General features: G+C 50.4%; 3 protein-coding genes across 11 annotated transcripts in view; 1 reads left to right on the top strand and 2 right to left on the bottom strand.

Annotated features, from left to right (window-relative positions):
• Positions 1-750: 750 nt before the first annotated feature.
• On the top strand, positions 751-4,671 carry CCDC200 (coiled-coil domain containing 200). 2 transcript variants are annotated; one of them, XM_088028257.1, is made up of 5 exons: positions 751-867; positions 2,094-2,123; positions 2,622-2,997; positions 3,462-3,520; positions 4,526-4,671. In XM_088028257.1, the coding sequence occupies exons 1-5, from the start codon at positions 751-753 to the stop codon at positions 4,550-4,552; spliced, it is 609 nt and encodes a 202-aa protein (XP_087884383.1). In that variant the 3' UTR covers positions 4,553-4,671. The 2 variants fall into 2 exon arrangements, with proteins under 2 accessions (XP_087884383.1, XP_087884384.1); XM_088028258.1 differs by lacking the exon at positions 2,094-2,123 and having other exon boundaries at positions 751-855.
• A 1,385-nt stretch (positions 4,672-6,056) lies between these two features.
• TMEM106A (transmembrane protein 106A) lies at positions 6,057-12,882 on the bottom strand. 4 transcript variants are annotated; one of them, XM_088028255.1, is made up of 8 exons: positions 12,768-12,882; positions 11,281-11,504; positions 10,695-10,758; positions 9,415-9,568; positions 8,752-8,892; positions 8,598-8,641; positions 8,035-8,088; positions 6,057-7,671 (listed from the first exon to the last, which is right to left on the bottom strand). In XM_088028255.1, the coding sequence occupies exons 2-8, from the start codon at positions 11,483-11,485 to the stop codon at positions 7,551-7,553; spliced, it is 783 nt and encodes a 260-aa protein (XP_087884381.1). In that variant the 5' UTR covers positions 11,486-11,504; positions 12,768-12,882; the 3' UTR covers positions 6,057-7,550. The 4 variants fall into 4 exon arrangements, with proteins under 4 accessions (XP_087884381.1, XP_087884380.1, XP_087884379.1 ...); XM_088028254.1 differs by having other exon boundaries at positions 11,281-12,465; XM_088028253.1 differs by having other exon boundaries at positions 12,319-12,882.
• A 125-nt stretch (positions 12,883-13,007) lies between these two features.
• NBR1 (NBR1 autophagy cargo receptor) overlaps positions 13,008-24,871 on the bottom strand; it is a 30,485-nt gene continuing 18,621 nt past the window's right edge. For 3 of the 5 annotated variants that reach the window (XM_028093935.2, XM_028093939.2, XM_028093934.2), the window contains 9 exons: positions 24,161-24,310; positions 23,600-23,675; positions 22,827-22,937; positions 22,417-22,581; positions 20,230-20,629; positions 19,352-19,446; positions 18,706-18,763; positions 17,757-17,865; positions 13,008-14,764 (listed from right to left, as the gene is read on the bottom strand). In XM_028093935.2, the coding sequence (XP_027949736.1) occupies positions 14,591-14,764; positions 17,757-17,865; positions 18,706-18,763; positions 19,352-19,446; positions 20,230-20,629; positions 22,417-22,581; positions 22,827-22,937; positions 23,600-23,675; positions 24,161-24,310 (1,338 nt within the window). In that variant the 3' untranslated portion in view covers positions 13,008-14,590. The remainder of the gene's footprint in view (positions 14,765-17,756; positions 17,866-18,705; positions 18,764-19,351; positions 19,447-20,229; positions 20,630-22,416; positions 22,582-22,826; positions 22,938-23,599; positions 23,676-24,160; positions 24,311-24,871) is intronic. The other 2 variants (XM_028093937.2, XM_028093938.2) reach the window with 2 other exon arrangements.

Raw genomic sequence — 24,871 nt, forward strand, 5'->3', positions numbered from 1 at the left:
ATTCCACCTACCTGGGATGAAAATCAGGTAGGAGAATAAAAAATATCAACCTGCAGCTCAGTAATTTTCTGCTTCATCTTGTACATTTTGCATCCATTAATCCACTTAGTCCTGATGTCAGTCCTGTGGAGGAGACAACAAGTAATACCTTTCCCATTCTACAGGCAAGGAGACTGAGGCCCAGAGAGGTTATGTAGGGTCTCCAAGGTTAGAGGAAGAGGTAGACCCTAGGCTTGAGCCCAGCATTGGGAATCCACAGGCAAATTAGCCACCCTGCCTTCACAGGGGCTCACACCCCAGTGAGGGTTCATTGGATTTTATATTTTCTTTCCTCTTGACTCAGTATAGCAGGAGGAGATGGAGGACTGAGGGAAAGGTTACTCCAGAGAACTCTGGTGGTGGGGAGATGGGGGTCTGCCGAGGGCCAGACGAGGGTGCTGGGATCCTGAGAAGGGGGGGAGAAAGAAGTCAGAGAGAAGAGCCAGCTGACGTGGAAATTGTCCCTGGGGCCCATGGAAACTCAAAGCTAAGGTGGGAAGGGGTCTTTTCCCTTCACAGGGCCTTGGAGAGAAATGTAGTTTACAGGCATTCCCTAGGCAACTTAGGAAGATGCCCTCCCTGCTCCCATTGTGAGGTGGTTCTGGGTACAGGCAGTGGGGTGGGGGTGAGAGGAAACAGAGGTGGTGGCGGCAGCATCCTGGGCTCTGCCTGCCCCACCCCCTTCTGAGGTCCTCTGTCACCCCCACCATCATGGGCAGTGCTTACCACTGGGAGGCCCGGCGCAGGCAGATGGTTTTGGACCGGAGGAGGTGGCTTGTGGCCGAGCACCAGCAGCAGCAGCAGCAGCAGGAGCAGGTGCATGAGAAGGTCCAGGCTCATCGGGGGTCCTTCCGGGGGGCTGGCTGGAAGGGAATGGGGAGGAGAGACAGATCCCTAGGAAACTATTATCTGGTTAATGTTTTTGCTGGGGGTAGGAAGAAAGTAAGGTTCCTTTGATAGTCTCTTGGATGGACTCGTGTGTGTGTGTGTGTGTGTGTGTGTGTGTGTGTGTGTGTTAGGGTAACTCAACTTTGTTGTTGTACTAGGCTGAGGCCTAGTGGGGGATCCAGGGAGGGTCAGGCCTGAGAGATTTTATTTATTTATATTTATATTTTTAAAGATTTTATTTATTTGACAAAGAGAGAGAGAGAGAGAGCACGCACGAGCAGGGGGAGTGGCAAGAAGAGGCAGTGGAAGCAGCAGGCTCCCCACCCAGCAGGGAGCCCGATGCGGGACTCGATCCCAGGACCCTGGGATCATAACCTGAGCTGAAGGCAGATGTTCAGTGACTGAGCCACCCAGGAGCCCTGGCCTGAGAGATTTTAAAGCTGCACTGTCCGATAGGGTGGCCACCAGCCTGTGTACTGCTGAGCCCTTGAAATGTGGCTAGTGAGACTGAGGAACTGAATTTAAAATTTCATATACATTTAATTAATTTAAATCTAAATTTAAAAACAAATACTCTTTATGTATTGGAAAACTTTGAAGTATGTTTAGAACAACTTGGATAGGTACATCTTTTTCAACTGTAAATTTTATAAAATCTAAATCTAAAGCAATTATTTTTGATCAAAATGTAGTATCCAAATTAAGATGTGCTGTTAAATATAAAATAAATGCTGTGTTTTGCAGACTTAGTACAAACACAGAATATAAACTATCTCATTAATATTTTTATATTGATTACACGTTTTGGAGGTATTGGGTTAACCAAAATATATTAAAATTAGTTTCACCTGTTTTTTTTATAGTGTTATTTATTTTTAAAAATATTTTATTTATTTATTTGACAGAGAGAGAGGGAACACAAGCAGGGGTAATGGGAGAGGAAGAAGCAGGCTTCCCGCTGAGCAGGGAGCCCCATGTGGGGCTCGATCTCAGGATCCTGAGATCATGACCTGAGCCGAAGGCAGCCGCTTAACAAATGAGCCACCCAGGTGCCCCAGTTTCACCTGTTTTCTTCTTGCTTTTTTATGTGGCTACAAGAAGATTTTATTTTATTTTTTAAAGATTTTATTTATTCATGAGAGACACACACAGAGAGAGAGAGAGAGAGAGAGAGAGAGAGGCAGAGGGAGAAGCAGGCTCCCGAGGAGCAGGGAGCCCGATGCGGGACCCGATCCCAGGACCCTGGGATCATGACCCGAGCCGAAGGCAGACGCTCAACCATCCAAGCCACCCAGGCGCCCGTGGCTACTCGAAGATTTTAAAGTTACTGGTTGCATGCATTATATTTCTATTGGACAGTGCTGTCTCCCAGGGTTTGCAAGAAAGTATTCTTTATTCTTCCCCCACTGCAAACTGTTTTCAGTGCACAGCTCCCAAGGTAGGAGGTAGGTGCCCAGAGACTGCTGTTTCCTGGGCCAGGGCTGTGCCAGGGGGGCACTGTCCCCAAAGAAACAGTTTTCGGGTATTGTGGTGGGTGAAGGGAGATAGCCCAGCCTCCACGTCCAGGGAACAGAGACCTTCCGGCCACCTGTGCCTCTGCACTGATGGCTTGCCTTGCTCCCCGCAGTGTCCCTGGCAGATGGGCAACTGGGTGGGGAGGGAGGAGGATGCCACTTGCGGGGGGCTTCTTGCAGGAGCTGAAGAAACTCCAAGAGGAGGAAGGCCAATCTGAGAAAAGACCCCAGCCCCCTCAGGGGTCGCGACAGGAGCAGCAGTTGTCACTGCCGCTGAGGCCACCAGGAGCGCCACCAGAGCTGCAGGCGCCCCCCGCCCAACCGCAGCCTCCCCGACCGAAGCTCCTGGAGCAGTCACAGACCCCACCCGTGCCACCGCCGCCTCAGCCAAGGCAACAGAATGCCCAAGACCCTCTGACTCCGTGCACGTCTGTGCACATTCTGCAGGATTCCCAAAAGCCAGGTCCCCAGCTTGGCTCAGTAGGGACCCATCAAGCTGGAGGGCAATCCGACTTTAACAGATTCCCAGGAGGAACAAAACTCCCTCAAGGCGCTAGTAAGTGAGATGCCTGGGAGGGCAGGTGGTGAGGAGAGAGCTCCCTGCTCCCACCCCCAGCCCTATAGTCCAGAATTCACCTCCGTCCTCCCACTGTCTCTGACTCTGCCAGGCATCCCTGGCCTTTACTTGGGGGCCACTCCCCCCCGGGGACGTTTGCATCACTCTGGAGGTGCAAAGGAGGCTGCTGACTTTTGCAGAGGGTGGCAGCCCCTCCTCTGGGGCGAGGGTGTCAGAGGGAGTGAGGGTGGGCTTAACAAGAGACGAGCTGAGCCCTGGGAAGTCTGGAACAGGAATCACGGTGCAGCTTCCCGGGTGTGAATTTTCAGGGTGGGCTCTGTCTGTGCCTTGCCCTAGGTAGGGGCTGCCCCCTGCCCCCCAGACACATAGTAGAGAGTCCAGCTCTGCCGTGTTCCGTTTTCAGAAACTGTCAGATGAATAATGTATGCTTGTTTCACCATCAGGTTTCAGGAACTCATTCCAGTCAAATCCAGATAAATACACTGAGCACTCACGATTCACGGTGAGACAGTGCGAAAGGCAGGTCGACTCTGGCTGCGTGTGTGTGTGTGTGTGTGTGTGTGTGTGTGTGTGTGTGTGTGTGTGTGTGTGTGTGTAATCTAGAGAGGCTTCCTTGGAGGGAGGGGCTGCAATTATTTATATTTTAAAAAGTCAGTTACATAAAGCCTTTATATGCAATTATATAGTCACTGCTGAATGGCCCATTCCTCCATTTGTGGCCCGTTGCTCGGCACTCAGCAGAAACGGAGGCGTTGACAGTCTATTCAAAAAGATGGGCCAGGGGTGCCTCGGTGGCTCAGTTGGTTAAGCGACTGCCTTCAGCTCAAGTCATGATCCTGGAGTCCTGGAATCGAGTCCCACGTCGGGCTCCCTGCTCGGCGGGGAGTCTGCTTCTCCCTCTGACCCTCTCCCCTCTCATACTCTCTATCTCATTCTCTCTCTCAAATGAATAAATAAAATCTTAAAAAAAAAAAAAAAAGACGGGCCAGGTGCCAGAGAAGCAAAACAGAGGGGCTGTTTTAAGTGCTGATTGGGGCGGAGACAGCTGGAGCCGGAGGAAGGCAAGACGTGAAGTCACAGGCTGTGAGTCTCGGGATGGCCAGTCCCCAGGGGCGCGACTGCATCTCTGAGCTTCATCTGCCCCATCCATAAGATGAGAGGGCTAATACTACCTCCTTAACAGAGGTGTCGGACCACTGAATGTGGCAATTGAAAGAGAAGGCATCACAAGCCCTTAGGTTAGGACCTGGCTCAATCCAGGCCTGCAAACCCGGGGTGATCACTCTTGATAAGGACATAACACAGTACAAGCTTTGGAAAGAAGGTTTCTCTGGCACAGGTGCAAAGGATGAGAGAGCGTGATGCTAGCCCTGTTAGGATGAGGACTGGGCCACTCCATTTTACTTTTATTTCTCTGGCCTCAAAGGGCTTGATACAATGTTCTGGAAAAGCAGGCCCAGAAATGGCTAACTAACCCGGTTTGCCTCTTGTCTCTCCCTCTTCTCAGTCAACAAATTACACACAGCAGTGGTGACCCAGAGAGAGACCCTCAACCCCACTGGCCATGAGCAGAAAAACAGATGACTTCTTTCTCACCCCCAGCATCTCCACTCCAAGTCACCCCCTCCTGATCCACTCTAGAAGAGGAGCTAGCCTGGAATAAAATGTGATTTCCTCCTAAAAAGAATCAAGAGACTGGTCAGCTCTGTGAGACTGGGATGAAGGGAAAGGGGAATGAGGACCCATGAAGGGGATGGAGCGGGTGGGAGAAGAAAGTAGGTTGCGTCCATGCTTCTGTAGGCAAAGCCAATGGGAGAACTTGGTCTTGGCCTTCCCAAGTCTATATAGCTCCATTGCTGGCCCTTATTTAGCAAGGATAGGTCTATCGGGCTTCGAAGATTTTATTTGAGAGAGAGAGCACACGAGCCCATGTGTGTGCTCTAGCAAGTGAGGGGAGGGGCAGAGGGAGAGGGACGGAGCAGACTCCTTGCTGAGCACAGGGCCAGACACAGGGCTCCATCCTGCAACCGTGACCTCATGACCCGAGCTGAAATCAAGAGTCAAGGTGGGGGGCACTTGGGTGGCTCAGTCGTTAAGTGTCTGCCCTTGGCTCAGGTCATGATCCCAGGGTCCTGGGATCGAGCCCCACATCGGGCTCCCTGCTCCACGGGAAGCCTGCTTCTCCCTCTCCCACTCCCCCTGCTTGTGTTCCCTCTCTCGCTGTTGTCTCTGTCAAAAAAAAAAAAAGAGTCAAGGTGGATGCTTAACCGACTGAGCCCCCCAGGCACCCCTGTTGGGGGCTCTAGGTTGAGGACTCTCACTGGAGCCATCACCCCTCTCCACTAGCCGCTGCTTACCGAGACACAACTGGGGAAGGAGGGGTTGCACCACACCAGAACAGGCCTGGAGCAGCGTTAGAGGTGGCAGGCAGGGCCCCCCCAAGTCCAGTGTAACGCCTGGCCCATAGCGGGCGCTGAGCTGTGGCATGGATGATGGGAGGCAGGGGTGGAAAGAGCTCAGAGGAAAGGGGGGCTGTAGCCTCAAGTACAGGACACCTGATCTTGGGAAGGGGAGGGGTACTGGCCCACAGAACCCCACAGGCCTCTTCCTTCCCCCACCTAAGCCTCTCCCGGAAACAGGTTTCACCCCCTCACCACTTCCTGAAGCTGACACCCGGGGTCCCTCCCACAGCCTGTCCCCTTTTCCACCTGGCATTGGTGAGGGGATGCCTGGGCCTTTCAAGGAAGCCCACAGGCTGAAGAGGCCCCTCAGGGCAGTGTTTCCTGAGGGGGGCAGCCGGGGGACCTGGGGTGGGGCCCAGAACAGGAATATTAAAGTAGGGAGGGAACTTCAGAGACACACAGTGGGAGGAAGGGAGAGAGTGAGCTCCCAGGAGTGCTCTCTCAGCAACCAGAAGAACAGAGGGGCTCTGGGCCTGGGGAAGAGAGCTTGGCACCCACTCGGCCACTCAGAAACAGGCCGGGAGTGTCGTCCAGCTCTCCTCCCAACTCACAGGAGACTCTTTGTTTACTCTAACATTGTGAAGTATAGTTTATTGAAGACGATATAAATCCTTGACATTTGGCAACCAACACACAGTGGAAACTCCAGCCTGGCCTTTCTGGACTTCTGTGCTCCTGGTAGCATCTTCTTGACTCCAGTTACTCAGGCACGAAAGTGCGGAGGCAGGACAACCTCCTTCCTTCCCCTTGTCCGCCCAGCCAGCTAGCCAGGTGCTGTCCCCACTGCCCTCTCTCCATCCATCCAACTTCGCATTCGGCTTGCCCCACCACCTAAGTTCACCTCCTGGCCTGAGAAAAACCACAGCTCCCTTTAGTGAGCAATTACCATTCCTGCTCAGCGGCACCACAAACCGCCTTCATCTGGAGCCCAGTGGGAACCTGCATTATCTGGGACTTCGCTTCTGCATCTGAGTGACAGCAAAGAGGAGAGGTCGAGACCAGTCTCTACTGATGTGCAGTTCCAGCCTGTCCATGCCCGAAGGAAAGCAGAAACCTCTGGGAGCAGAGGATGGGCCCTGGAGTTACGCTGGGGATGCGGTAGCGCCCAGGAGCTTGGCCGAATCCTGACAGCTTCACCTCTGCAGGCCGTCACTGGGCGGCCGCTGACACCGTCGTCTGACCGACCTGTGTCCACTCACACGGGCTCAGCGCTGTGGGCCGACCACCAGCCAGAAGCCTAACTTCAATAAATAACTTCCTGAATGACTCTGGCTTCATCTCTGTTTTTCCTGGAGAGGCGGAGGGGGTGCCAGATGCCTCTCTCGCTCCCCCACTACTACGTTCACTCCTGCTGTGATGAGAATAAGAAAACGATTTCTATGGAGAGAAGCTTTAGCCAGAGAATAGCTCTGTCTTCCTAGGAACTGGGACAGTCTTTAATCAGGGAGGCTGCCGAGCCAAAGGGCCTTAGCCAACCTCACTGTCAGGGCCCAAGTTACCAGGAGAGAAGCTGACCAGCACCACCACTCTGTCACATGATCAAAGCAGGAAGGCACGAGACAGCATGGATGTCCCTCAAGTCAGTTTCCCACCACTGGGTGGAGAACGTGAAAAAGATCCAGGTTTTAAAAGCCAGATAAAAGGAAAGATTTCTCCCTTCAGGCGGGAGGGAGGTCAGCCCCAGAGGGGCTAGGCAACCACGGTGCTCAGTACAGAAAGCAGATGCCACTCCAGGGACTCTAAGGCAGCTCTGAAGACACATCAGGTCAGACTTTCCTCAGGACAGACCAAGGGGAAAGCCTGGCGCTGGGCCCTAGAAGAACCAGACTTCTTTTCCTGTGGAAGTCAGAGGACGTGAGAGGCGTGCGTGCATGCGTGCATGTGTGTGTGTACAGTTAACTTTTACATAGGGCTTCCTGTGCTGAGCGTGTGTGTGTGTGTGTGTGTGGTGGGGAGGAGGTAGAGTAAAGCAGTGTTTTTCCTTTGGCAAAGTCGCTGTAGTCCTTCCTTGGGCTCAGGGAGACACAGCCCAGCGTGGCGGGGGCCTGGGGTTCGGGAACAGCGGACAGGTCATGGCGGGTGAGGGACCAGCAAGTGGGGCACCGACGTGTTTCCCCGGCAGTCCACGTATTCATAGCTCTGGAAGACTAGCTGCTCTGAATGGCTCAGGCAGGAACAGGTCAGGGTGCCCCTGGAGAGGAAGCAGGCTTTGTTGCTGTGTCTGAGGGCAAAGAGGAAAGCTTTGGCCCTGCTCTGCTGTCTGGGGAGGGGGGGGCTCTCTTAAACACTGCACGCTCTTCCTTCTGCTCCCTACGCTGCCAACGCACCTGGGACAGCTGTCCCACCTGTGATCCAGACAGCTCTGTCTGTGGCTGTCCCACCGATGGCTTATAAGCAAGGCAGGATCTAGGGAAGGGGCCGGACCTGCTTTCCCAAGAGCCAACAAAGATCCACAGAGTTAGCTCTGGATGACTCCTCCCACAAGGTGGAGCAGAGGAGAGCCCGAGGTCAGAAGTGGGCGAGGGGGGACACCCGGGCTCCAAGCCCTACTTACTGGATGTGCAAAAGCACGTGGTGGACTTTGATTTTCATCCAGGAACAGATTTTGCTGAGAGAGAAAGAACACAGGACCATGTTCACACTGAGCAGCCCAGCAGCTGGGAGGAGACCTGCAGGTCCCAGGCTCCTGGGCTCTTTTCCATCAGGGACACCAAATGCCACTCCTACTCTTTCTCTCTCCCTCGAAGGTGAGCATGTCACCCTTGCTGCGATATTGTTCCTCCAAGCCCCAGACACTTGGCCCAGTTGTGTGCTAGCCCCTCCCTCAACAGAAAACAAGACATTCATCTTTCTCAGCGACTCAGGCTGAAGAGCCCAAGGTTACATAGTGTAAGAATTAACCCAATTCTGGCCTGTTTTCATTTCCACCTAAGTCCAAACAGGCAGAGGGCTGGGGACCCTGAATCCCTTGCAGACTGCAGTCTTGGCCACGAGAGTGAGGGCCAAATGCTGGCTGCAGGGTTTGTTTGCTAAGCAGCCAGGAAATCTGGTAGGGATGAACACTGGGTTTCCAACCAGGGAAAGAGGCTAAGGTAGAAGAGATCAAGGGATACTTACTATGTGTTTTCATCCCAGATTTTGTTGGCCACTGCATAAAACATCTGTCAACCAAATGGGCACAGGGTGAGCCCCAACCCCAGCTGCCCCTTCCGACCCCCACACATGTCCACACCTCTGTGGGCAGGGCTGGCCAGAGAGAGGAGGAAGTCACCTGTTCGCTGGCCAAAGGGCCGATGTGGAGGAGGAGGCTGTTGGTGACCTGCCCCACCACGAGGGACAAGTGTAGAACCTCTATGGTCAGCTGGGTCACAGTGATGGGGTAGTAGTTGCTATTGGAGATGTTTAAGATATTCTAAGGATGAAGACAAGGGAAAGGGAAGTGGGAAGGTGACCATCCTTGAAAAGGAGAAGTCAAATAGCTTCCCAAACCCCCCTCCAGCCCCGTCTGACTGATCCCCACTCCCACTACGGGCCTTAGCTGCCAAAGCCCAGCGCCAGGAGCCCCTTGGAGGGGCTCTTAATGGCAAAGGGGTCACCATAAGACACGAAGCTGGCCCAGGACCCAGGCTCATCCTGCGAGGCTTCTCTCTGTTCAGTTCTGCCCACCCAGGGAGTCTCAGGCATGCCCCCCGACCACACCCCGTGTTTTATTTCTCTCGCCCTGATTCTGACCCCTCGCTGCGTATAGTTCTAATCCTGCAAAATCCGCTGTGGGGCTCACGGTTGTGCCTGCTTCTCCCCAGGCTTTGACACCCTCTGGCCTGCCATAGTAGCCCTGACTACCCGAGCCCGGGCTGGCAACACTGGACAAGGGCTACAGAGAAGAGCTGCCGGCAAGGCAGTGTGGGGCCCAGGGGTGAGGGCATCCACCCACTGTTATGTTGAGGTGGATGTCAGCCTCGTCAAAGGCCACCGTGGAGGAGTTGAGGCCCGCGGGCTGCACAGCGATGGACCGGGGAAACAGGAAAAAGACGATGAGGGAGGAGATCACAAGGCAGATGAACACTGCCAGGAACACGAAGAGCTTCCTGTGCGAAAGAAAGCAGGACCCGGGGTAGGGGAGGGGAGAAGTCTGAACACGACGGAACCTTGGGCAGAGAGAGACACCCCTCTCCCTGTACAAGGCTCTCCCCTGCACCAGCCCCCTCCCAGCTGTGCTTTTACCTCCCCAGATGTGGAGGACCAGCCCAGGTACAAATGCGGCCCAAAGTGAGTCGGAGCACAGGATCAGGAGGCAGGCAGCCTGGCTTCCATTCCCAGCTCTCTGTACCCACTGGCCCATTAGCTCTGAGCAACCCACTTAAGCTCCCTAGGCCTCAGTTTCTTTGTCTGTAAACGGAGAGAACTATACCTACCTCAGAGAATTTGCTATGGGCTAACGCAAGAAAAGGCATGGACGCCAGCTCCTGGCACATAACCAAAGCTCAACAAATGCTAGCTATCATCGCTGGAAGAAAGGTCCACATGAATTTGAGAGTTCTGAATTTTAAAAATTAATATTCAGAACAGGACATCATCCGTCCCTCTAACTCAAAACTGAGCTAGGCATTAAGAGACAGCACCTCGTTAGTATTTATGAGGCAGCCTCAGATTCTGGTGCGGGGGTCCGGGAGGGCAGGCTGGTGGCTCGCCGACTGCGGCTGAGCACCTTGGGAGGAGGTGGCAGGGATTCCCGTCCAAGAGACCCAGATGACAAACAGGGTCAGGACCCCGACCCGGGGAACCTCGGGGCTGCCTCTGAGGCTCTGAAGTATCTCAGAACAGGGAGCAGCTAGTTTTCCATCTCAACTGGGAAGAGAACAAGCAGGTCTGAGATGCCACAGAGAGGGAAGCTCGCAGGAAAAATAACTTCCCCGAACTGACCGCAGCCAGGGCCACTCCCTCCCTCCCGAAAGGCCTTGCAGAGTCAAGAGATCCTGTTTCCCGGAGGGAAAGCACCGAAGCTCAGGACACCGAGTGCCCTCAGGTGGCATCTGCTGTGCCCCAGACTTCTTAAACCAGGAAAAACCCTGGAAATGGAGCTAGTATATATGAACTCAGCGAGGCTTCCAATGGAGAAGAATTGCAGGGGGATGGGAGGCAGAATGGGGGAGACAAAGAGAACAGCCCCCAGAGGTGACGGCTTGTGGAGCTGAGGTGAGAATAGGGGCTTACGTGCGCCTGGGCTTCAGCCTCTGGTCCCCATAGGGGATGAGGGCCACTAGCTGCTTCTCTAGGTCTGTAGAGAGAAAGAAGGTAAGAGAGAGGGCTAAGAAGTATGCATGATGAAGGTTTCCTGTGCCAGCCTCCCAGAAGCACCCCCTTCCACCCCCCAGAGTCGAGTCAGAAGCATGCCACCTCTGCCCCAGAGCAGGACTGGGAACGCTGGGCAGATGACAGCAGCTCAACTTTGTCAGCTCTGGAATGGAGGTGAGATTTTCATTAACAGGTGTGAATTTCTGGAAGGCACCAGTAAATGAGAGAAGTCTAGCTTCTCTGGAGAGGTCATTTGTAACTTCCCGAATCCTAAGGGAGCAGGGATGAAGGGAGGTGGCTGGGGAGAACCACCAGGGCAGGAGGAGTGGGGATGTCTCTGAAGCGAGCGCAGGGCAAGTGAACATCTCGCTGGTCCGCCTGCCACTGGGGGACCAAGAGCTGGGAGACCCAACCCCATTCCAGGAGGCTCAGAGGGGCCTGACCAGCTGGCTGCTAAGGGCTTTTTCTGGATTTCAGGCTCTTGCCAAAGACTTGGGCCACTCACCTTGCGGGATCTCCCCGCTGCCCTGGCAGGTGGGACAAGTCACAAAGCTGGCACTGGCAGCCCCGTCACAAGGCACGCGGGAACAAAAAGACTTGCTGCTTCGGGTGCTGGAGTAGCAGATAGCCTTGCTGCCAAACGCCGGGCTGGGAGGCAGGATTGACTTGTTCTCCTCCCGAGAGCCCGACTGGGAGAACGTCTCACCCATGATTCAGGGGGAGTTTTCGCTAGTGAGAAAAAACCAGAATTCAGTGCTAAGCTTGTTAGCACGGACACCGGATGTCACTCTGGTTTTGAGTTCTCAAGATTTGCAAGAAGCACCACCCCAATTTCAGCAAGCTCCAGCCCAAGGAAGCTAGGATACGGAAAACTGAGCAGTTACATGGGACTCTGGGATCAGAAATCTCAGTGCGTTTCCTTTCATTACTGCAGGGGAGCTCAATCTGTCTACAAGAGGGAAGGGAAAAGAAAAGCAGAAGTTATTTCCCTAGAAGGGTCCTCCAGAAGTGAATGACCGAGCAGTTTATTTTCTGGGAAAGTTGCTGAGCCATCACTTGCTTCAAGGGAAGCAAGTGGACGGGCTGGCGGGCGGTGGGGGAGGCCGCAGTCCAGAGTCCCTTCACCCTCTGCAATAAGATGACTCTGAAGAGGTGTCTAGAACACCCAGGCAGAAATGCCTGTGATCTCCCAGCCTGGGAGTGGAAGGAAAGCTTCCGTTCCTGAGCCCTCGCAGGTGCTGGCCTAATAGGAAGGCAGGGATTCTTTGAAACAGGGAAAGGCAGCTAGGCTGGTCACAGGTGCGCCTAAGAACCTTAAAATAGCCCTGAAACAGAGCAGAAACCTCTTCCTCACTGCTTTCTGTGTGGTAGGCAAGAATGCCTGGGGAAGGGTGGGAGCAATGGTCAGGGTCCTTCCTTCACTAAGGAATGGTAAAGGCTAGAAATCCAGATTCTTCCCCAAAGGCTCAGGATTGGGGGCAGAATGAGTGGGCAAGGTGAGCCGCACTCAGACCTCACTGGGCCAAAATCAAGGGAGCCTCACCTGGTTCAGGTCTGGGATCCAGGGCTCCTGTCCGCTAAGAGTGCGATTTCTGGAATGTGTCTTTGGGGAGAAGGGCTTGTAGGGCACGGTGACCCGAGGGGCCACGGGCTGGGGCTGGCCAGGCTACTGGCCCCCTTCAGCAGAGTCCTGGGGGAGCGAATATGCAGCGTCGGAGAGGGTGGGGAGCAGCGACCTCGGCCTCCCCGAAGGGCTAAGCTGCTTCCAGCCTTACTCCTGGGCTCGGCTAGGGGCCCGAGTAGCGGGGCAGCCCGAGCAGCCGCAGAGGCTGGGACTTCACTGAGGGAGAATTTCAAGTCCCTCCAGACACCCCGAGGCCGTTAGTCGAGTCTGTTAACCCGCGAGTGCCTGCGTGACGCTAGGAGGCACTGCAGGTCCCTCGGCCCTTGCTTCCCAAAGGGAAAGAAAGGAAAATCTGGGAAGCACCTTACCCCACCCCCGGGCGACAGCAGGACAGAATCGGCTGCAAGCGGAATCGAAAGTGCGGGAACCCAGGGGCTCGCCCCAAGCTTTGACACGGAGCCTACGGAGGCTCCGCCCCAGTCCCTCCGGACCCGCCCCCCCCGGGGGCCCGCCCCCTCCCGACACTGCGGCGAGGGAAGAGCTCAACTCTTCAAAGACCACCCCGGGGCCCGGACGCTGCTTTTGCAAGCACCAGCCAGTCCAGGTCGGACTTTCAAAGAACCTTTATTTCACCATTCTTGAAGCGGTTATGTACAAGTACAAGCGGACGGACGGCTGGACCTCGGGGTCCTCTCTGGACCCCTACAATACGACTCAGGAGGTCGGAACAGGTCCCGCCCGAAATCAACCCAATTAATTACACACACCCTGCCGCTCAGCCTCTACCCAGCAGCCCGGATAAAAACGTTTTAAATAATGAACAGCCTGGTTGGCTTGCAGTCTGAATCTTGGTTTATTTAATAGCGGTCAAGAAGTATACTGTAAATAAACATCATGATGACTAATGATTAATTAACATCACCATTCATTATAAATACCAACCAGGTTAAATAATACTAGTTTACTATCCTTACCCCTTCTGGATGAGGGTAAGAGTCTTCTTTTTCTGGAAGTCATTTTCATGAATAATAGCTTTTAGTGTTTTTTGTGTTACCTTTTCCTTCACCCATTGTACCCAAGACTCCTTTCTGTAAACAGAATGAGGACCTGGGCCCCTGGCAGCAAGCTTTCTCATTCATTTTGGGCTTAACTCAAAACTTTTTCAGAGTTTGTCCCCATCCAAGTTTTGCAAAAGAGCCTCCTCCTGTTCTAGGCTCTCTAAGGCTAGATACCTTGGAGCAGATTTCAAACATTCAAGAAGGCATCAGCATTTCCTATTTGCCTGCCCCTGAACTAACTTTACTAGATTAACTAGGAGCCTGCCTTTCACTTTTCACCTTTCGACTGTAACATCTGCCAGTAACATCTGCCCTGATGTTAAGAAAAAAAGGTAACTGTTACATTTCTTTTTTTAATAGTTTTCTCCATCTCTACAGTATTAGCAAAATATTTCACACTATCTACTTAAATTTGTTCCCTTAAATAAAGAAAAACATATGCAAAATCACTACAGTAAACACTGCTCAATAGGTGCTGGTGGGTTAACGAGCACACTCCCTCCTTTCACTGAAGTGTGGAGACCCAGAAGGTGATCTTCTTGAATGTGCCAGTGGGGTCTTTAGAAAACAACAGTGCTGATTACTAAGTCTTGCAGGGAAATGACTTTGTCTTTGAACAAGGACGAGTAACAAGATTTCTCTGGGTTACCCATCCTCCATGTCATTTCAATACAGCATAGCTATGAGGCTTGGGGTAGGCTAGAAAAATTGTAAGAATTCTTGAAAACAACTTCCAAGGTTAATTTCTTTTAAAAACTGACAACAGATATCCCCATAGAAACATCCACATTTAACCAAAGAAAAATACTCAACTTTGATACAAGCAGAAACGGTTCTATAGGAAGTTCAAGTTATGCTCTTCAATGCACAAAAATGGAGACAGGAGCTTTATCCAAATCAACTGAAAAACTGTTTTCCTACAATTCATCCATCCGATGTCTCTGCTTCAGTTCTGGTCTTTGATTTGCTCCAAAAAATACTGTAATGCAGGTACTGTCTTGAGAATTCAAAAATGGGCTCTATATAGATTCATCAGATTAAAAAATAAGCCAGGGCTTTCTCCCCTACGCCCAAGGACAGAATAAAGATCACCTATGAGAAGCAGGCAAAGTGATTTAATATGAGGCCCCTCCTCAGTAGCGGTGGCTGTACCAGTCATTGTTGTTGAACTGGAGCAGTTCTGTCACAACCTGCAGGATGTTATAATTGTGTTTCTTCAGCAGCCTGAGATTCAGCTGCCGGTCACAGAATCCCATTTCGAAGAGATGGGCCATCAGGGCTGCCGTCTGATCTTCAGAAACTATTGGCTGTGTAGAGTCAAGAAAAGCAGAGCAACATTTTTGGTATCACTTATGTGCCTTGTAAATTGTTATCATCTTGAAAATCATACAAACCTTTCCAAGATCTGTTTAAAATATGAGGGAATTCAACGCAAGGCTATGGCCAACTCCTGTCCACCGGACACTATCGGGCTGCCTGAGGGAGGACTGGGAATTCTGTATGTTTGTACCTGAAACCGGGCAACTAATGAACTGTCCTCAGAACTAGGAGGAGGAGGCTTCAGAAGGAAGCATTCTTTGGCCCGATGAAGGAAAAGATGCAAGCAAGCACTGGAAACACCGTGATGATAAAGGTAACTGTGCTGACGGGGCGCCACTGGAGGCAGGGGCAGAGACGGTTACCGGCAGAGTTCAGTCAGCTAGGCAAAGGGGCTGAACAAGAAACTGCTTGCGAAATGACATCTTGGGCGACCTTCTTGGCATTTTTTTCCCTTTTCCTTTTTAAAGAACAGAAGCAATCCACAAAAAGAGGGAGCTAACACTCCTTTACCTCCCTCTCTGGGCCAAGCCCTGTGGTGGACACATAACCTTCCTAAATCCTAACACTTTGGATTACCCTAACTCATATATATTTTTTTAATTAACAGATAGTGTATTATTAGTTTCAGGGGTAGAGTTCAGTGATTCATCAGTTGTATATAACACCCAGTGCTCATTCCATCACGTGCCCTCCTTAATGCCCATCATCCATTTACCCCATCCCCCTACCTGCCCTCCAGCAACCCTCAGTTTGTTCCCTAGAGTTAAGAGTCTCTTCTGGTTTGTCTCCTCTGTTTTTGTCTTATTTTAGTTTTCCTTCCCTTCCCCTATGTTCCTGTTTGTTAAATTCCACATATGAGTGAAATCATATGGTATTTGTCTTTCTCTGACTTACTTCGCTTAGCATAATACCCTCTAGTTCCGGGCGCCTGGGTGGCTCAGTTGGTTAAGCGACTGCCTTCGGCTCAGGTCATGATCCCGGAGTCCTGGGATCGAGTCCCGCATCGGGCTCCCGGCTCAGCGGGGAGCCTGCTTCTCCCTCTGACCCTTTCCCCTCTCATGCTGTTTCTCTCTCTCTCTCAAATAAATAAATAAAATCTTTAAAAAAAAAAAATACCCTCTAGTTCCATCCACGTCGTTGCAAATGCCAAGATTTCATTCTTGGATTACCTTCTTACCATTTACTTACCGTGCTATCAATTAACTCTCTTATGTAGGAAAACGGAGATACAAAATACCTCGTTTGGCAGGGTTGTTGAGAAGATTGGGACAAGAGTGTGTATACGTGTTAAGCACAGTCTCTGGCATTTCTCTCTACACCTAACTCCACTGTTCCCTTCTTCCCTCTTATTTCAGAAGAAATTACCCATCCTCCTTTCCAGGATAATCCTTCCACATGTCCTTTGCTTGCTATTTCATGATCTCTCACCACCTCAGAAATCTCTTTCTGTGAATTATCCTCTCTCACCTTGACTGTTAACCTCCTTTGCTACTGGCTCGGCCAACTACAGAAACATTTATCTCGCTCTGCCTTCTGTGGCCCAGCTTTCGCTCTTTCCCTTTGTGCTCCAGCTCGCTCTTGAGAATGAAGCATACTTGCCCTCTCCGAGTCCTCTCCACTTATGCCCTGTTCTCTAGGGGCATTGGCACCTCCTCCTCATTCAAGCTCCCTTCCCTGAGCTCCAGCACATCTTCCTACTACTTCTCAGCCTCCTGGGCAGGGCCCTTCTTCTTTCCTGGATCCTTAAAGGCTGCTTCTTGTTTTACTTCCCTTCTTCCTGGAAACTCCCACCCAATCACATGGTTTCCGCTACAATCTGTATACAGGTGACTTGACCTCCAAGCCAAATCACTCCTCTGTGAGCCACAGGTACATGCCCACCTGCACTGTGGGTAACTTTACTTAGATATGCCTCAAATTCCACACCATTCAAAACGGACGTAATTTTCTTCTCCTCCTGCCCAAATATATCCTCCTTCCTGCACATACTTTTTTTTTTTTTTTAAGATTTTTTATTTATTCGAGAGAGAGAGCACAAGCAGGAGCAGAGAGAGAGGGAGAAGCAGACTCCCCACCGAGCTGGGGACCCAGGACCCAGAGATGAAAGCAGATGCTTAACCATCTGAGCCACCCAAGCGTCCCCGCTGCACATCGTCTCTTAATGAATGGTACTATCCATTGCCCAAAGCCAGAAACTCGGGATTCCTCCTTGACTTCTTTCCAGCCTCTTAATCATGGTCTTTAGGTTCTGCCATTTCTCTTTCTCTTCTACCCTTCTTTTCCACCTACACATGGATTCTCAAATGATTTCTTTAGGGCTCCCCCAACCTCCACACTATAATGGAATTATCCTACTCGGTAGAAATCTGATGTTAATCATTTTCCTAAAACCCATTCACTCTCCTCCTCCCCACCCCCCAATTAGCCTTAAAATAACACCCAAACCACTTAACACAGCACCCCACCTACATAAATTAGGCTTTTCTCTTCTTCCTCTTCCCAGCCCAAATTCACCTTTCAGGCTCACATTTCCAACTCTTTTTCCTGGCTAGTCTCTGTCACAATGCTGTTTCCCTTTCCTGGCACATACTTATTTTGTCCTTAAGGACTCAGTTCAGGCATCATCTACCAGGAAGCCTTCTCTGGCCCCACGCAGGGGCCCACAGCAGGCTGAGGTGTTCCACCCGAGAACACTGGTGCAGGATCTTATACTGTACTATTTACCTCACTTGTGTCCCACTCTCTTTAGGCAGGGACTGGTGTCTTCTTCACCTTGTAGCACATACTTGCAAGAGCTCCCTACATGTAACAGGTCCTCAACAAACATTAGGTCTTTTTCCTTTCTTCCCTTAAATAACCTGGCTAAAGTCCTACAGCTAGCAAGTGGCAAAATGCCATTACTACTCTCCAACACAGACAGGCAGCATCATTTTCACCGGTGACTTGGCTTTGGTACAGGAAAACGAAACATACACTGACCTGGGCAGTGACTGGTGGCCCAGCAAACAAGGCCTTGTATGCAGAAGCAGCAACGGACAAAGCCCCCTTCACCAGTCCTCCAGCAATGCTGCTCCCATGGTGGTGGTGCCTGGGGAGGAAAACCAAATTATCTTCCTAAAAAATACAAACCATTATCTTCCTACAAGCTAACCTGGGCTCTGATCCTTAAAAGAAAATGGATTTCCCTGAGAAAAGAAGTCAAGATGTAAAAAGAGAATGTGATCATTTTCCTACTAGTTTTATAGCTACAAAGCTTGGTTTGATGTAGAGCCCAGATCTACTGCTGCAAGATAAGGCCTGCAGGAAAACACCCCTCGGGTTAGTACACCAGCCTTCTGTCCCAGCTGAAAATTATCCGGTCAAGGGCACAGAGGGGTGTCAGCAGTCTGTCTGCTTAATTATCATCTCAGAGGATACACTTCCAAAGGAAATGTGATTTTCTGGGCACTGAAGGGAGGAGTGCAGCTTGCCACTAATCTGAGATGATTGGGAACAGAGAGGCAGGTGTGTCTAAGAAACCATTACTAAGATGCGCAGTGGGCTTGACCTTCCTGCCTTCTTTGGTACAAAGGTGAGGTGATTGTGAGAGTACTGGTCTGGAATATGAACACTTTTTTTTTTAAAGATTTTATTTTTTAAGTGATCTCTACACCCAATGTGGGACTCGAGCTCACAACCCCAAGATCAAGAGTCACACACTCCACCGACTGAGTCAGGTAGGCACCCCTGGAATGTGAACACTCTTAAATGTGGAGCCCTCTGTTCAGTGTTGCTCACAAGCTTCAGGAGAAATAGGAACAAGAAGGAATGATGGCACTCCTTTGTCCTCTGGAGGTGGCACATGAGCTTTGAGAAGCTTGTGTAAGTAGAAGCAGTACTAGGATATCCACCTGCTTCTGAAGGAAGAGGCTGCACAGGGTCCAGTTACCTTGAGTGGTCATAGATCTTCTGTCTGCTGTTTACAAGTCCCGATGAGCCTCTGGGCTCTAAAAGCAAAAGAGCTATTGGTTAGATGTGGCATCCACAAGTGCCTAGTGTTTCTTAACGCATAGTGAGGCGAGTTTTGAGAGGGAGGAACTGTCCAGAATGTAATGTAAGGTGACTGTTTAATTAGAAAAACTAAGCCTATAATCCTATCATACGCATTTATTAATTTCTAAGTACTTTCAGGTTTTGTTTTTTTGATTAAGAGTGGGAAGTTACTTTGAAGGTCTACTAACAATTTCAAGGTGCTATTCTCCTTATTTTCAACAAGAAAACAGCCCCGCAGGTTTTATGACCGTGCTGAACCGCTTCAAGGTCACACAGTGAGGAAAGGGGAAGCCAGGCCTGGAACCTAGACTGGTCTAGCTCCAAAGCCCATGTTCTTTCCACTGCAGCACAATGCCCACCTCTGTGAGGTCTCATTTAATAAATATGAAGCTAGAGAACAGAAAAGAATGTGAGGGAGGGCCACAGAAAAAATACAAGGGCAGGTTTCCAAATAATGCCAAGAATCACAAAGACAGAGTGCAGTGCCTGGTTTCGTTAGAAAGGAGCACGGAAAAAGACATCAAGCTCAGGCTGGTCGTTACCTCCTCTGATCTGATCGGGAACTGAAGAAACTGCTGGTATGGTAACCGGTAAATCCACTCCTGGGGAACCATCTGGCTGTGCACAAGGAAGGCTCCTTTCAGAAAGACACAATATCGAAAGTCAGCTGAAAAGGCACCTATGGGAACGCTATAGAAACAGTACCTGTGCTACAGCTGTGGCAGATTCTCTACAAAGGCTTCACTTTTCTGATCCAGATCTCATGTCTGAATTAGGGATCAGGTAGGAAGGGCTCAAGCTAGAGGGACCGGCTTTGAGTCTGGTCGCTCCCCGCTCCATTAAGTGGGACTAATTAAGGGAAATGTCTAGCTCCCTGAGAGAGTGGTTTAAATCCTAGTCAAGGCTCCACCATCTGCCATACCATGACAGAACAATGACGCACACAGATCCGTAGATAATGAAAAATAATTGTTCTCTGGTTTTAGAATATATTTTTTTCATAATAGTTTAAACTGCCTTAATTATACTTTGGGTTAACGTGAGAATGAGTTTTGCTGCCTTTACCCATGAGTCAACAGAGCGGGGAAGGAAGATCCAGGGATGTTTGTGTTTAAAAACTGGCTCTCTTCGATCCTGGGTTTTGGCAGCAAAAGCAAAAAAACAAACCAAACAAAAAACTGGCTCTCAATGATCAAAACAGAAGTAGATAAACTATACTCAGATAATTAAGAACAAGCACGGTTTTACATTCAGAATCCACAAATTCTGGGAAATACAACTTTTATTCATCTAAATTCAGACTTTCCTATGGGAACAAGTCTCTTCCCATGCTGACAAAAAAAAAAAAAAGAGATGGAGTTGTTTTTTCCCTATTCCACCTGTGAAGAACAGCCCAGCCTGAGGAGGGTGTGGATGGTACCTGGACAGCTGTGGTGGAGGCCCCACCACCTCCGGGATGAGGGGCACTGTGTCCAGAGTCTGTGAGGTCATGAGGATGTTGTTGATGCTCTGCTCCTGCAGCTGGTTCTCCCCTCCAGTGAGTCTCTCCCCAGCCTCAACCCCAGGTTCGCCTTCAGCCCCTCGCTCCAGGCCTGGCTGTGAGAGTGCAGAGCTGTACATGGAGTCGCCCAGGGGGCGACTGGTGTCAAAGCACTCAGGCAGGATGATGATGTAATCCTCTGAAGAAGTAGAGGACTGACTCTGAACTTCATCTTTGAGTTCATCTTCCTCTTCCTCCTCCACAACAGCTTCTTTGGCGCTATGGACAACCTCCTCCCGCTCATCTCCAAGTGGTCCCTCTGCAGGGGAGGCAGATTTCACTGAAGGATGAAAGCAATCCATTTTAAGCTATAAACTAAAAGCAACTCCCGGTGCTACCCTTATCTGATAAAGCCTTGTGGGTCCTGAGCTACAATCATGAAAGCCAGAGGAGAGGGATGGCCAGAGGGCAGGGCTGCCCCTAGAACCACTAATGGCCACATTCTAAGTCTGAAGCCTAGACAAAGCCAGAAAGAACCGAAGCTCACGAGGTACAGAAAAACATCAAGGCTTCTGAGAAGCACCATGAATCCTAAAGACTAATCAAAACAGATATATTAGCTAAGGGTGCTACAACAAGAGAAAACATTAGGTGGAGAGTACTGCAGGACTGTATGCCTACTTTCCTCCCTTTCGTTGCTACGTAAGGGATAGTCATGGCAGAAAATCGGCAAAACAAGGATGAGGGAAAAAGAGATACCTATAATCCTATCAGAGATGACTACTGTAAACATTTTTTGTTATGCATTTGTACACAAGTCTGGGGGGAGGGGGAAATGAGTGTGTGTATTTTATTTTTTTTGAGTGTGTGTATTTTAAACAAAAGTGAGACAAATCGTATTTAAAAGTATAGGTCTTGGGGCACCTGGGTGGCTCAGTCATTAAGCATCTGCCTTCGGCTCAGGTCATGATTCCAGGGTCCTGGGATCGAGCCCCGCATTGCGCTCCCTGCTCAGCAGGAAGCCTGCTTCTCCCTCTCCCACTCCCCCTGCTTGTGTTCCCTCTCTCGCTGTGTCTCTCTCTGTCAAACAAATAAATAAAATCTTTGAAAAAAAAAAATAAAAGTATAGGTCTTGGGAGGTGCTTGGGTGGCTCAGTCGGTTAAGCGTCTGCCTTCAGCTCAGGTCATGATCTCAGGGTCCTGGGATCGAGCCCCGCATCGGGCTCCCTGCTTGGCGGGAGGCCTGCTTCTCCCTCTGCCACTCCCCCTGCTTATGTTCCCTTTTCGCTGTCTCTCTCTCTCGACAAATAGATGAATGAATGAATGAATGAATGAATGAATAGGTCTTGGGACACCTGAGTGGCTCAGTCTGTTAAGCGTCTGCTGCTTTGGGCTCAGGTCATGATCCCAGGGTTCTGGGATCGAGTCCCACATCGGGCTCCCTGCTCAGTGGGGAGCCTGCTTCTCCCCCTGCCTCTGCCTGCTGCTCCCCCTACTTGTGTGCTCTCTCTCTCTCCCTGACAAACAAATAAATAAAATCTTTAAAAAAAATAAGTAAAAGTAGAGGTCAAATTTTATTATAATAAACACCAGAAATTTTCCCATATTATTTTGATGCACTAGAATTTGAAGTTTTGGATAGTTCTTGAAATACATAGTATTGTCTCTACCTATCCAATACCTAGAAGTTTCTGTTACAAAGGAAATTGATTACAGCAGAATTTAACCTGGGGAAACTTAGTTTGGTACTCATGCTTCTGCCCACTGCTTCCTGGACTGTGTCCTTGCAGAAAGGACACAACCACAGCTGCCAGTGCAGGTCTCTGCTGAAGAGCTCAGTCAACTTACAGGAAGACTCCTCAGTGCAGAATTCAGGCAGCACAAGCAGCTGCTGCAGTTCTGCCCCCAAGAGAGGGTGAAGCTGGGGTATGGTGGCTGCTTTGCTTCTGAGGCTATAATTACAACGGTCTGGTACAGTGTGTGGAGTTTACAGAAACCACCATGATCCAAATTCTAACAAAAATCACCCAACCGCCACTCTCAGTGAAGAGCCCTTCTTCCTACTCAGGTCGGGCAGTCACAATTCAAACAGCGCCCTGCTAGCTGGGGGAACTCGGGGACACTCACTGTGCAGGGACTTCTGTCTGCAAGGTGGGTTGTGATCTGGGGCAGCATCCAAGGTAAGGGATCTGATTACGGTCTCACACACGAATTGGGTCCCACTCAGGTCATCTTCTGCTTCCTCCACTGAGGCAATGTTCAGAGCCTTCCTCTTCACTGACGCTGTGGGATCTGAAAGACATGAGCCTTGTCTGTACTGGCTGTTGAGGAGCTTCCTCCAGTTACGTACCCATGCGGATCCCATGCCAAGGAACAGCTGCTGTCGGTCCCATGTGAAGGTGAGGAGACTTCACAAAATGAGAAGCTACAGAAAACCCATTGAGATGCTAAGGTAAGTGTGGGAGGGAGTTTGTGTGAAAATGGTGTTAGTATGGGAGGGGACAATGCATATACTTGACAAATATTTAGTCCCTTACCGGGAAGCACTTTAAATCCCGCCCCTTCGCTCTCTTCCTGTATCTGCCCCAAGCCTGGCTTCTCTATTAAAGGATTGTCATGCGGCAGAGGAGACATGCAGGGAGTCATATCTGGAGAATGAAGACAGAAGAACCATCAACCCAAAAAAAAAAAAAAAAAAGGCAACACATCATTAATGGTGTCTCGAAGCAACAGCTCACAGGCTTCTTGCCTCCTGCAGGGCTGAAGTAAATCTAGGCATGCTTCGAGGCCTGTTGTAAAGAATTTCTCCAGAGCATTAGGTGTAGAAGTACCTCTGATCGATGAGTGCAGGAGGGGTCACAGAATGAGTGCAGGAGGGGTCACAGTTGTGTGGCCTGAGAAACCATGGCCGAGACGCAGAACCAGGAATGTAAACGAATAAGAGAACGTAACATTCAGAGAAAAATGAAGACCCCTGCCCCGAAGATTTGACGTAATCCCTGCACCCAACCTGAGGCTCGAACTCACAAACCCAAGACCAAGAGCCATACGTTCCACTGAATGAGCCAGCCAGGTGCCTCAAGGGTCCCTTTATGGTGGAGAAGACTTGCACAAACCTGTATTGTTGACTTGGACAGACAGCAGGGAAAAGGAGGAAAATGGACCCATGGGTGCAGTTTTAACGTCGCACTGTAGGAGAAATCCTTGCCGAGTATTTCCTCGGAATAAGAGTCTCACTACCAGGGTCTACAGTGTCGCGCTTTTGTGTCTGTTAATAAAATAAACCGCCTGGGCTGAATGACATTCTTACCCACGGGAGTATTGTGCGGCACTCTCTCCAACTCTTGGACAATGTTTATATCCAACAGCTCAAAGGACAGCAGATCCTGAGGACAAAAAGGGCAACGTCAGGCTACTCGCAGTGGATGCTGGGGCCAGGTTTTGTCTGAGGGGACTTGCAGGCCACTGAGCTCCACACCTTCCCAGACTCTGTTCAAATTGACGCCTCACACCTCAGTCAAGTGAAATCACGATGAGTGAAGTGGGAACTAGACGTCCAAATAACCAAGTGGCAGGAAAGAGAGAAAATGCAGCGGGGGGTGAAAGTGAACCCGAAAAGCAGAAACGCAGAGACAACTAAAGGGAAGCTGTGGGGAAGCCCAAGACTGAGCTCCTGATTCAGAGGAAACATTTAGAGGCCTGCTTCCACAGGCGACCCCCCTGCCATTCAATGCATCTGACTCGATCCAAATGGGCAGGTCTCTCACTCGCTGGGCACCGCCTGTGGCCATACCACCTTCTCCTCAACAGGGTAAGGACTCTTTCTCCACTGCCTTCTGTCCCTTGCCCCCCAAAGTGCTCGATCTTCCACCTGGGCAGTCAGAAGGTCCACAGATGGGATATAAAGCTCCCTCTCGCTGGCAACACGGTCTGTCTTCTGTGCGATGCAGGTCCCTGTCCCTTTGGTCTGCTCAGTCGCTTCATCAAGCTGAATCTCTTCTTTAGCCAGAAGAAAAGTTTCCTATACAGACAACCCATTGGGACAAATTTTAGGCCCTCAACGGAACTCAAAAGGAAAACGGACAGTTGCCTCCCTAAAAACCAAAACCCTGCTGCATCTTGTTTCGAGATCATCTTAGACTTACAAAAAAGTTGCAAAAATAATACAGTATGTTCACTTACTATCCCCTTCACCTAGCTGCTTCCTTTAATGACGAGCTAGAGTAACCATAGTAACAACTGTCAAAAGCAGGATAACTTTGGTTAACTAAATCTAAGCAGTAAAGGGGTGCCTGGGTGGCTCAGTTGGGTTAAGCGACTGCCTTCGGCTCAGGTCATGATCCCGGAGTCCCGGGATCGAGTCCCGCATCAGGCTCCTTGGCAGGGAGTCTACTCCTCCCTCTGACCCTACCCCCTCTTGTGCTCTCTCTCTCACTCTCTCTCAAATAAAAAAATAAATAAAATAAAATCTTAAAACTAAATAAATAAGTAAATAAATAAATCTAAGCAGCAAAATGCTCTAAAAAACAGTGCTCCACAGCCTGGGGGGGGGGGAGGAGAGAAAGAAAAAAAAGTGCCCCAG

Source organism: Eumetopias jubatus, unplaced genomic scaffold, assembly GCF_037043125.1.
Source record: "Eumetopias jubatus isolate StellerSeaLion01/CBP00866 unplaced genomic scaffold, mEumJub1_p1.0 scaffold_10, whole genome shotgun sequence".
NCBI classification, from domain to species: Eukaryota; Metazoa; Chordata; class Mammalia; order Carnivora; family Otariidae; genus Eumetopias; species Eumetopias jubatus.